This window comes from Malania oleifera, chromosome 4 (genome assembly GCF_029873635.1).
Source record: "Malania oleifera isolate guangnan ecotype guangnan chromosome 4, ASM2987363v1, whole genome shotgun sequence".
Lineage (NCBI taxonomy): Eukaryota > Viridiplantae > Streptophyta > Magnoliopsida > Santalales > Ximeniaceae > Malania > Malania oleifera.
In genome coordinates this window covers 93,694,605-93,707,805 of record NC_080420.1, presented here as the reverse complement: position 1 = coordinate 93,707,805, position 13,201 = coordinate 93,694,605, and the positions used below count along the sequence as shown (strand labels likewise).

Here is a 13,201-nt window from a genome sequence, read left to right as displayed (position 1 = left end):
GGCATGTTGCTTGTGATCTCATTGCACATGTTGCATTTGCATCTTGAAGGTACTGTTGCTTGATAATAATTTTTCCTTGAAATAATCATTTTTTTAATTATTTGGATTTTTCGGTAACTTTTTCCAGGGTGTATCTTTTAAGCTTCTGGAGTGGAATACATAATAACCCAAATAGGTTTTTGATATTGATACTTCTTCCTTGGGATTTTACAATAACTTTTCAAGGGTGTCTTTTAAACTTTAGGATTGGAATAAATAGTCACCCAAATAGATGTTTGATAATGGTACTTTTTTTCCATTGATTAGTGGTCAATGAATGGCTTACATTTCAATTTGCTGATACTTATAAATATGGAATATATTGATATCTGTGGAGATATGCATATTATACATTTCTCTCCATCTCTCAACAGGTGTCCTGAATATTTTTGTATATTGACAAGTGTGTTGACATTGACACTAAGTTGCCAATATTTCAAAAAATAAAAATAAAAATTGATATAAATGTTTTCTACTCTAAATTTTACTGGCATCAATATTAATTCCAATGAAGTAATGGGTAGCTTATTGCTTGTCTAATTATTGTTGTTAGCATAACTGCATAAGTATGGTCACACTGTTTATAAACCTTTTCAACGTGAAAATCTGGCTGCAGAATAATGTTATACTGATTTTAATTTTTTTTGTTTGAGACATCATTCCAATGTCTGTTGGTGCTCGTGTCTTTAAAACTTTGAACTTACGCTGATCCATCATTCACACTGCAGGTTTTGGAAGCAATTACCACAAATAAATGCCAAGAAAATTTTCATTTGGAATCATTGGAGACCCTTGGAGATTCATTTCTCAAATATGCAACTAGCCAACAGCTTTTTTTTACCTATCAAAATCACCATGAGGGCCTTCTAAGTATTAACAAAGACAAAATTATATCTAATGCTGCACTTTGCAAGCTAGGGTGCAACCATAAACTCCCGGTAAATATATTGTTGTAATTTAGTCCTTACTTCTTTACTTTCATCTTCATGGATTAGCACCTCAAATTCTAGTTGATGAAATTACTCTTGTATAGACTACTAATGGTTAAGGGTGCTGTTCGAGGTTGTTGCTTTTGACTCTGCCCTTTCTAATGTATTTGTAATTAGAAATTATTAAAAATGTTAATCACAAATATTGATAAAAAAAAAATAATTAAAATTGTAAACATAATTTAAATATTAGATAGTATTTAAAATGTTTATTAAAATTTTTAATTAAAATGTTAATAAAAATGTCAATTAATTTGTTAATTAGACAATATTAAAATTTTCAATTGAAAATATGTAAAATTATTAGTTAATAATATATATTCGTGCAACACTTGTAATAAAAGTGAGTATCCAAGCACCACTTCTTTTATGATTACTTATAGTCAACCTTTTCTTTAAGACACAACTAGTACTAGTGACTTTCAACACTTATCAAATCCATACTTTTTCAAAAAAGTACTTTTTCATAAGTGGTTTCAAATGATCCCTAAGTTGTTAGGTTTTGAGCTAACAATGTAATTTAAGCCTCAAGTAATCATTGTTCCTCAGGGATCCCAAATCTAAGACCCTGAATTTATCTCATGCAATCTTCACAAGCTACCTTTTAAATTACTCTACTAGAAATTTCATTACAGTAGTTAAGCTTTGGATCTGTGCAACAACTGGTGCTGCTCAACCAAACTTGCTTGCTGGTTCATTTGTTTTAGTCTTAGATAAGAAACTTTAGCTTAAGAACAGGATTGGTTAAAGAGTCACATGAAGCATCTAATATTTTAAATTTTTGGGCAAAAGACATTCACCTCCCCTAAGGTTTAGCAAAAGATAGAGACTTACTCTGAGGTTTCAAATATTTCACAGACATCCCCTGAGGTTTGCCAGGCACAAACCTCCCTTCAAAAAACTTGTCTTTTTGCAAAATTTAAGGGAAAGTTTGTGTCTTTTTGACAAATCTCAGGGGAGGTCCCTGGAATTTTCAAAACCTCGAAGGAGGTCTCTAGAATTTTTGAAACCTCAGGGGAGGCTATTTTCTTTTTGCCAAATGTCTGGGGAGGTTAGTGTCTTTTGCCCTAAATTTTTATAGGAACCCTATATGACTCATGGAATTTGAATTATTTGAGAAATAGTTTTTATTTGATATTTGTGAATAGATTGTATGCTGGATTTATGATTTCATTTTTTTTCCTTTTAATGCAGGGTTTTATACGTAATGAGTGCTTTGATCCTAAAAAATGGATCATTCCTGGTGAGGTGTGTGGAAATAATTTATTACCCGAACAAGTTTCTCCTGCTATAATTATGTATATTAAAGGGAAAAGGAAGATAAAAAGCAAGACAGTTGCTGATGTGGTTGAGGCACTGATTGGTGCATTCCTTTGCACTGGTGGTGAAAAAGCAGCCATTTTATTTCTGGAGTGGCTTGGTATTGAGATGGATTTTGCAAATATACCATATGAGAGGGACTTTTCAATGCACCCAGAGAGGTTTGTTAATATCCATAAATTACAGTCACTACTGAACTACCCATTTCATGATCCTTCTCTGCTAGTTGAAGCACTTACCCATGGCTCTTATATGCTGCCTGAGATTCCGAGATGCTACCAGGTAATTTTCATGATATTGCTGAGATTTGTGTTGTTCTTCTCATTTTCCATGTATACAACGCAAGCAATTTATGGATCTATTTATGTATCAAGATACAAACTGGGTTGCCTCTGAACTGGATATGCTTAATTAAGACCTTATAGTTAACTATATACACTTGTCCATCTGAAGTTTAAATTTGACAAAAATTTCAAGTTGTATTTTTTATTCCTGTGATCAGTACATATTACCCATGTTTAACAATCCTGTCTTGGATCATATTCTAGTTCCTTGGGCTGCATGTTTGTCTTTGCAAATACCTCGATGAGTGGATAATAAAATTAAGAAAACTAAAATTATGTTTGGCTTCACTGAAATCAGAGGCAGGACAGAGTCGTAATTCTATTGTGTTGTTTTGATGCTTAAAATTTCGGTGGGAATGGCATATTGCCCAATTGAAAGAATGGCCAGAGCCACAATACCTCCTCTAAGAGGGTGGAATAATCAGTGCTGAATATCTTTCTTAACAGTAGCACCCTCTCCTTAACCCCCAAGTACAACATTTTAGTAATAAATCAAGTAATAATATTTATTAACTAAAATATTTAATATTAAGGGCAAAAGACATTTACCTCCCCTATGGTTTGGCAAAAAGACAGACTTCTTCTGAGGTTTCAAAAATGTCACAAACCTCCCCTAAGATTTGTCAAAAAGATACGAACCTCCCCTAAAAAGACTCGTTTTTAATACAAGGGGAGGTTTGTGTCTTTTTTGACAAACTTTAAGGGAGGTTTCTGGGAATTTTAAAACCATAGGAGAGGTCTCTGGAATTTTTGAAACTTCGGGGGAGGTCATTGTCTTTTTGCCAAACTTCAGTAGAGGTTAGTATTTTTGCCCTAATATTAAGAAAATAATTTAATACCTAATACTTAAATTAAAATGATAATATCTGATGAAATAATATTTATATGGTGATGGTCTATCCAAACCCCAACACCCATACTCACACATGCACTCAGGGGGATTTGAACCCTTGCCAAATCATTTGGACAGTAAGGAGATGACCACAAGCCCACAGGCCCAGGTCCATGTAGTCTACTATAACAATTTAGTGTAAATTATAAAATATTTTTTTATATTATTGTAACAATATAAATTATTTGGGTAAAAAATATAATATATACAATATAATGTAATAGTACTGTAAATAGTTATTAATACATTGCAATTTATTATGATACATATTTTTATGTAATAATATTAAACTAATTACATTTAAAATACATTTTTTATATGATAATAAATTTTGTTATTATAGTTATTCTTTTCTAGGTGCATATTATAATTATTATTTATTGGTAATATTAGTTTTTAAGATATTTTTAAGCAATTCACAAACAAACATGTTTAACAGAGTATCAAAATAGTAATATTCTGTTGTTTCCAGCACTGTATTGATCTTTTTAAAAAAAAAAAAAAAAAAAAAGGCAAATGAGTATGCTTTTTATATATTATTTATTGCCATTTGCTCATTAGCTCTTAAATTTACTATTTTTCAAATTTAAATATACACATAAGAACATATTGGTAAATTAACTTAATTTAATTGCATGGTTTCATTACATTGGACAAACATTGGAATAGAATTGACATAGTATTCTAGACTAGATCCTTATACCGACCAAACACTGGAATTACTACGTTTATTCTATTTATTTGTGCCTTGATTTCGTTTTATCTCCATTCTATTCCTCCAAAAGCGATGTAAGTACTTTAATCTATTTGATTCTCTGGCCTTGGTTATGGATGGACCGAGTTTGTATATTAATGTGTTTGAGAGAAATGATTTTATACGTTCATATTTTCATAAAATATATGTCCTGTTGTACAGCGCCTAGAATTTCTTGGGGACTCAGTGTTGGATTATCTCATGACCATGCACCTCTACCATGAATATCCTGGAATGTCTCCAGGACTGTTGACTGACCTCAGGTCTGCTTCTGTGAACAATGATTGTTATGCAAGATCTGCAGTTAAGGCTGGACTACATCGGTATATTCTCCACTATTCCCCAGAGCTTCATAAGCAGATAATTAAAACTGTTAATAATTTTGAGCAATTACCTCTTGAATCAACTTTTGGCTGGGAGTCAGAAAAATCTTTCCCCAAGGTTAGTCATTGATACTTGTCACCTCCACTGTTCTACTTAATTTCTTATTGCAACATTCTTGTGCAAAACCTACGTTATTAAGGATTCAACTTGACAATGCGTTGTTAATTTTTTTTTAAATTTCAAAATGGTACAAAATAATTCAGTTTTTCAATTCTCATAAACAACATTTTTTTTAATCACAATACTGCATCGGTTATTTTCTTGTTGATACCATGACACGCTGTTAGTAAATGAAATGAAAACAACGAAGTGCAACCCCACTTTGACAATTTAGTGATTTGAAATATCCTTTGAAACTGATCTTTATTTGCGGTATTAATCCATTGTCAATCAGGTGCTTGGAGATATTATTGAATCCCTGGCTGGAGCAATTTTTGTTGATTCAGGATACAATAAGGAAGCTGTTTTTAAGAGCATAAGGCCCCTTTTGGAGCCCCTAATTACTCCAGAAACAGTTAAACTCCATCCCGTGAGAGAGCTAAACGAGTTATGCCAGAAACAAGGCTATGCTATGAAGAAGCCGATGTTGTCTAGGGAGAATGGTGTAGTTTCCTTGACAGTAGAAGTAGAAGCAAATGGTATAATTTACACGCATACCTGCACTGCTTCAGAAAAGAAAGTGGCCAAGAAAGTAGCCTCCAAAGAAGTTCTGACCTCCTTGAAATGCAGCATTTCCAGGTAATGAATGCTGGATGCATGTTGGGTTGTTTATGGGTGCTTTTGATTCACTTGCCTAAGTTGTTACTTGCATGCATGAAGGTGGGTTGATGGATGCTTGACTTCTGCTATGTGAGTTCGGCTGTTCAAAGGTGTCATGCAGTGTTGCAGTAGGTATTTATAGTTTATGTGTATAATGCTTTTATAAAAAATGGGAGTTTGGAGAATTTGAAATAGAGAAGTTGGTGATTTCTCATATTAGTTTTTTATCATTATCGTTTAAACTTGCAGTGGTCTGCCTTTTGTGGGACAGAATAAATATTAGATGATGTCAATGAATTTACCGAGTGATAATAATTCACCAATAATAACGCATTATCATCTTCTTTTTTTTTTTAGACATTGAATTAAAATTGGATGTCTAATAATGGGGTGTTAAGTCAAAGTCCATGATGAGAAGTGATAAATCATATTTGGTATTGGGCTGAAGTAATCCATATGTCGATGAAATGTTTAGGATCGTCATATTCATGACATTTGATGTGGCAATGATCTCACATTTTTTTAAAATGATTCCTCCTGTCGCCTATGATATTTAGGACCAATAGGTCAAAAATGGGTTGTAAAGTGTGGAAATCCATTTCTCATCTTCCATAACATAATGTTATTCAACATTGTTATTATATTCAAAATTAAAAAAATTATAATAGAAAATGAAGTTAGTACTATTATTATATTATAATAACATAATATAATGTTGAATTTTGAAGACTACTTTTCTCATTGTTTTAGTTAATTGGATTATTAAGTCTTGAATATAAAATTTTTAAGGCAGTGACATATTTTATGTAGTCTTAATACGTTTTGTAGCTCATATTTTGAGCGAAAGCGGCATGCACTGGGAAAAGCTACGTGAAGCGAGGAGTAAAAGCATGAGAGGGGTCTACAAGCAGGAGGCTAATAATCAGCGGTTTGGGCTTTAACCGTCGACAGTTTTAGGTAGAATGCTGAGGTGTTTCTTTTCTACTCCCAATCGTCGATGGTTTTAGTTAGCGCAAGTTACGTATTTTCAAATCGGGGGTCAATAGATTGAGCTAATCAGAGGGATTTTTTCCAGGGATTGTTTAGATAGGATGTAAGGTTCATGTACATTTAGGGTTCGCATATAATCATTGATTTGTAACTCTAATGTAAGCTTTGATATTGTTTATAGTGAAAATGAAGTTGTTGCTCACATGGACGTAAGAAAATGGCCGAAATACATAAATCTTGTGTTTTTTGATTGTTTTTTTATTCTTCTCATTACTGAGTGTTTGTTTCTTTAGTATATTTCATCACTGAGTGATTGCATTAGTGGTTGTTGATTCGTTCGTGAGTGATTGTGTGCTTCAACTGCGTATCTGAGACGAAGACCAACAAGTGGTATCAGAGTCAAGTTTGTCACAACAATTGGTATCTAAATCAGATACTTGTTGCTTGCTTGGGAATCGAATTATAACCAACAAGTGATATCAAAGCTATTGGTTCAACAATGGATGTGGTCTCTTCGATGAAGTTCAATGGAACTTGTAATTTCGAGCTTTGGTAACAAAGAGTAAAAGATTTACTAGTATAGTAAGGAATGATGAAGGTTTTGTACGGAAAGAAGACAGACGACATGAATGACGCAAGTTGGAAGGAGCTTGAAGTAAAGACGGTTTTCACTGTTTGTCATTGTTTGGCCGATAACATTATGTACAACGTTATGGATGAGGAATCGCCACTGCGATTTGGTTGAAGCTTGAAAGCCAGTACATGTCCAAGTCGTTTACGAACAAGCTATATCTTAAGCAAAAACTTTATTGGCTTAAGATGGCGTAGGGTTTGGACTTGACTCAACACTTTCAATCAAATCATTAGTAATCTGAGGTGTGTTGATGTGAAGTTTGAGAAAGAGGATAAAACATTGATGCTATTTAATTTCCTATCGACATACGAAAACTTGGTTACGATGCTAACTTGGGGAAAAGAAATCTTGAAGTTAGAGGACATCACGAGTGCGTTGCTGGGATTCCACCAAAGGAAGAAAGCCAGCAACGAGGGTTCACATGCTGAAGGGCTTGTGACAAAGTTCAATCAGGATCGTGGGAGGAGCGGTTTTCGAGGTGGATTGAGCAGCCATAGGGCTCGGTCCAAGTCCTGGAAGAAGAAGGATGTGCAGTGTTTTACACACTGCTAGGTACCACGGTTGTAGGTGGAGCTACAGTCGTAGAGTCTGAGTCCGACAGTAATGCTCTTTGGCATATGCGTCTAGGGCATATGGGTGAGCGTGTGATGAAGGAACTTTACAAGAGGAATCTTCTGAAGGGGATAAAATCATGTAAGTTAGAGTTCTGCAAGTATTGTGTGCTTGGGACGCATAATCAGGTTCAGTCCATGACAGCCACGCACAAGACGAAGGGAGTATTGGACTACATTCGTTCAAACGTTTGAACCGGTGAGAGTGGAATCACGAGGGAGACATGTGTATTTCATGAGTTTTATCGACAACTTCTCATGAAAGCTATGTGTTTACTTCATGTGTCACAAGTCAAAGACTTTTTTTAGGTTTAAATTGTGGAAAGTTGAAGTGGAAAACTGGATCCGGAGAAAGATTAAATTCCTTATGACAGACAATGGAACTGGGTACACAAACTCAGATTTCAGAGGATTCTACGAGCAGCATGTTATAAGGAGGCATTTTACCCTACATCGAACACCGCAACAAAATGGTGTGGCAGAGAGGATGAACCGAACTCTGACCAAAAGGGCTCGGCATCTAAGGTTGCATATTAGGCTCACCATGAATTTCTAGGCTGAGGCAGTTAGTATGACATGTTTCTTGGTAAACAGATCACCAAAGGCATCACAGAATGATAAAGTTGCTAAGGATGAGTGGATCAATAACAAAGTAGACTACTTTGGAAGTATTTAGGTGTCCGGCCTATGCATGAAAGGGTTCAAGTTGTGGGATCCAATGACAAACAAGGTGGTAATTAGTGGGAACATGGTTTTCGATAAGAAAGCCATGTTGCGGCGTACTCAGGAAGAAACAAAGAAACAAGTGTCAAAAAATTGCAGCAACAACAAGCATGCGATTCAGGTGGAGTTAGATACTCAGGGTAGACTTGTAGGGAGTCCTAGCCTGAGAGATTAGCCAACGGTGCAGGTGGAGTCGGAAACTTAGGGTGGAGATAACACAGGGAGTTCTAATTCGGATGACCAGCAACCGCATTGAAGCATGCTTGTAGACAGACCCAGGCGCGTCGTTAGGCCACCCTCAAGATACGGTTTTGACGATCTAGTGTCTTATGCGCTTGTCACTAGCAACAGGGATCCTACTACCTTTCAGGAGGCTGTGCACAGTCAGGAGAAGGGTAGTTGGATATGCGTTATGGTGGAGGAGATTGAGTCGTTGCATTAGAACCAAACGTGAGATTTGGTGGAGCTTCTAGCTGGGAAGCGGGTGATTGGATGCAAGTGGGTATATAAGGAAAAAGAAAGCAGTTTTAAAAAAAGAAAGAGAGAAGTATAAGGCTTGTTTGGTAGCAAAGGGGTACTCGCAAAGGAAAGGAGTAGATTATGGAAATCTTCTCTTTTGTGGTTAGACACACTCCATCAGGGTAATGTTGGGATTGGTGGCGCTGCATAATATGCATCTCGAGCAGATGGACGTAAAGACGGCGTTCCTCTATGGTGACCTGGAGGAGCTAATCTATGTGACATAGCCAGAAGGGTTTAGATAACCTAGATAGGGGTACTTAGTCTAGAACCTGAAGAAACCACCGTATGGACTAAAATATTCTCAGAGGTAGTGGTACAAGAGGTTTGAAGCCTATATGACCCTTATTGGCTACAGGAAGTGTGAGTACGGTTGCTGTGTCTATGTGAGGAATCTCGTGGATGGATCTCTCATATTTATGTTACTGTATATTGACGATATGCTGATTGCTGCTAAAGATATGACTGAGGTGAATCAGTTGAAAACTCTGTTGGGAAAAGAGTTCGATATGAAAGACTTGGGTGCAGCCAAGAGGACAATTGACATGGAGATTCGTAAGGACAGAGCTGCAGGGAGACTATGGTTATCTCAAGACGGCTATGTGGAGAAGGTGCTGGAGAGGTTTAACATGGCTAATGCTAAGCTGGTAAGCACGCCTTTGACGTATCATTTCAGGCTATCTGCAGCCCAATCCCCAAGGACAGACGATCAGATCTGTGATATGTTGAAGGTCCCCTATGCTAGCGCAGTAGGGTGTCTGATATATGTCATGGTGTGTACGAGGCTGGACCGTGGCACATGCTGTTAGCATGGTGAACAAGTTCTTGAATCTGGATCGACAACACTAGGATGGTGTGAAGTGGATTCCCAGGTATTTGAGGGTACGACCAAATATGACATCATGTTCAGTGCACAACAGAGTGATCCGTCGATGGTGGGGTACATGGATGCTAACTACGCGAAAGACTTGGATGACAGGAGGTCTACTACATGGTATGCCTTTACCCTTGTGAGAAGACCCATTTGTTGGAGGTCTATGGTGCAGTCGCTCGTAGCATTGTCTACTACTGCAAGGAGTACATGGTAGTGACTAAGGCTGCCAAGGAAGTGTTGTGGCTTACAGAGTTGGTTAGAGAGTTGGGTGTCCAGTAAGGTGAAGTTAGGCTACAATGTGATAATCAGAGTGTCGTCTACTTGATGAAAAATCAGGTGTATCATGTGAGGACAAAGCATATTGATGTGCAGTATTGTAGGGTCAGGTAACTAATTACTTCAGGGGAACTTCTTGAGAAGGTTCATACATCTGACAATGCGCCTAATATGCTGATGAAGTTGGATACAAGTTCGAGCATTGCTTAGACTTGATCAACATCGCCAAGGTGGATATTGTTGGGGATGTGGCTCATATTTTGAGCGGAAGCGCATGTACCGAGGAAAACTACATGAAGCGAGGAGCAAGAAGATGAGAGGGGTTTGCAGGCAGGAGGCTAACCGTTGACGATTTGCGCTCTAACTGTCGACGGTTTTAGGTAGAATGCAGAGGTGTTTCCTTTTTGCTCCAAACCGTCGACAATTGGGCCAAACCGTCGATAGTTTCAATCGGCGCAAGTTACGTATTTCCAAATTGGGGGTCAATATATTGGGCTAATTGAAGGCATTTCCTCTGGGGTTTGCTACAAGAATTGTTTAGATAGGATTTAAGATTCCTATACGTTTAAGGTTTGCATATAATCATTGATTTGTAATCCTAATTACTCCTAAAACAATTAAAAGCTATCCTGTGAGAGAACTAAACGAGTTATGCCAGAAACAATGCTATACTATGAAGAAGCCGATGTTGTCTAGGGAGAATGGTGTAGTTTCCTTGACAGTAGAAGTAGAAGCAAATGGTATAATTTACAAGCATACCTGCACTGCTTCAAAAAACAAATTGGCCAAAAAAGTAGCCTCCAAAGAAGTTATGACCTCCTTGAAACGCAGCATTTACAGGTAATGAAGGCTCGATGCATGTTGGGTTGTTTATGGGTGCTTTTGATTCACTTGCCTAAGTTGTTACTTGCATGCATGAAGGTGGGTTGATGGATTCTTGACTTCTGCTATGAGTTCGGTTGTTCAAAGGTGTCATGCAGTGTTGCAGTAGGGAGAATTTGAAATAGAGAAGTTGGTGTTTTCTTGTATTAGTTTTTTTTTTTTTTATCATTATCTGCACTTAGTGGGACATAATAAATATTAGATGATGTCGATGAATTTGTCGAGTGATAATAATTCAAAAATAATAACGCGTTATCATTTTTTTTTTATAAACATTGAATTAAAATTGGATGTCTAATAATGGGGTGTTTTGTTGAAGTTCATTATGAGAAGTGATAATCATATTTGGTATTAGGCTGAAGTAATCCATATGCGGGTGAAATTTTTAGGATTGTCATATTCGTGACATTTGATGTGTCAATGTCTCACATTTTTTAAAATGATTCCGTCTGGGGACCAATAGGTCAAAAATAGGTTGTAAAGTATGGAAATCCAATTCTCATGTTCCATAATTATGGGTAAATTTTATGAAAATCTTATTCGATGGGAATCCTATTCCTGGTTGCTACTGCCTTCTTCTCAATCTTGGCTATTTTTGCTAGTATGACATTAATGCTTCCATAACACAATGTTATTCAACATTGTTATTATATTCAAAATTTAAAAAAAAAAATTATAATAGGAAATGAAGTTTGTACTATTATTATATTATAATAACATAATATAATGTTGAATTTAAAGACTATATTTTTCCCATTGTTTTAGTTAATTGGATTATTAAGTTTTGAATGTATAATTGTTTAGGTAGTGGCATATTCTATGTAGGCTTAATATGTTTTGGTAGGGATGTAGCTCATATTTGGAGCGGAAGCACACGCACCGAGGAAAGCTATGTGAAGCGAAGAGCAAGAGTATGAGAGGGGTCTACAGGCAGGAGGCTAACCATCAACGATTTGGACTCTAACCGTTGACGGTCTTAGGGAGAATGTAGAGGTGTTTCCTTTCTACTCTAAATAGTCAACGGTTTCAGTCGGCGCAAGTTATGTATTTTTAAATCGAGGTCAATAGATTGGGCTAATCGGAGGGATTTCCTTTGAGGATTGCTACAGAGATTGTTTAGATAGGATCTAAGGTTCTTATATGTTTAGGGTTCGCATATAATCATTGATTTGTAACCCTAATGTAAGCTTTAACATTGTTTATTGTGAAAACGAAGTTGTTACACTCGTGGACGTAGACAAATTGTCTAACTACATAAATCTTGTGTCTTTTGATTGTGTTATTATTTTCATTACTAAGTATTTGGTTCTTGAATATATTTCATCATCGAGTGATTGCATTAGTGGTTGTTGATTTGTTCATGTGTGATTGTTTCTGCTGTGTATCCGAGGCAAAGATCAACATGTTTTCTAACTAAAAATATGATTATTACATGTAAAAGGGTTAACTATTATTTTGTTAAAATGTGTACCATGATTTCAATATTCAGCCAAGTATTCTATATGACCCCAAAAATATATATACAAGATTAGTGGAATAATCTTAAAAAAATAATAATTAATTAATAATAATTATTATTAATTAATATAATATAATCTAATCTAATAATATAATATAATAATATTTTATATATATATATATATGACTTAAAGATGGATTAGGAAACATCTTGATCCATCAAGAATCAAATTCCCCCCCCCCCCCCCTTAATTTTTTCTGTATTAATTATAATTTAACGGAGAACGAAAATCATTCTTGGGTTCCAATTCCGTACTCCAAAGACTTGCCACGGAAATCTCGTCCTCTGCGCACTGTAAACACCACTCTAGAACTAGAGTAAGTGGGTTAGATTATGTCAGATTTTATTTTGATTATATTCCATATTTAAATTGATATGAATTTAATTATATTTATATGCCTGAGTTATATTAAACCGCGTGAATTTGATCATATTTTTATTTTAGTTATATCTGATTAAATTTGAGTATATGAATTTGGTGATATTTGTTTTATTTAAATATGTATGTGAGTAAAATTGATGTACGTAGATTTGATCCTGTCCATTTTTATTTAAATATATTTGAGTTAAATTAAAAATGTGGAGGTGATCATACTCGCATTTTTATTAAAATATACCCAAGTATATTATTATTCATTTTCTCTAGTAATTTATTAAATTATAATTAACATACAAATTGGGTGGCATGAGTT

General features: G+C 35.5%; 1 protein-coding gene across 13 annotated transcripts in view; it reads left to right on the top strand.

Annotated features, from left to right (window-relative positions):
• The window catches only part of LOC131152983 (endoribonuclease Dicer homolog 2), a 34,554-nt gene extending 22,222 nt beyond the window's left edge, over positions 1–12,332 (top strand). The window contains exons 20-25 of one of the 13 annotated variants that reach the window (XR_009136138.1): positions 768–977; positions 2,223–2,630; positions 4,501–4,779; positions 5,117–5,460; positions 6,310–6,438; positions 6,653–6,724. Coding sequence is in view for 12 of the 13 variants with exons in the window: in XM_058104974.1 (XP_057960957.1) it covers positions 768–977; positions 2,223–2,630; positions 4,501–4,779; positions 5,117–5,460; positions 11,843–11,954 (1,353 nt within the window). In the remaining variant the exon portion in view is untranslated. Of the gene's footprint in view, positions 1–767; positions 978–2,222; positions 2,631–4,500; positions 4,780–5,116; positions 5,461–5,541; positions 6,725–11,815 lie in introns of those variants that run through there. The other 12 variants (XM_058104979.1, XM_058104982.1, XM_058104981.1 and 9 more) reach the window with 12 other exon arrangements.
• Positions 12,333–13,201: the final 869 nt, after the last annotated feature.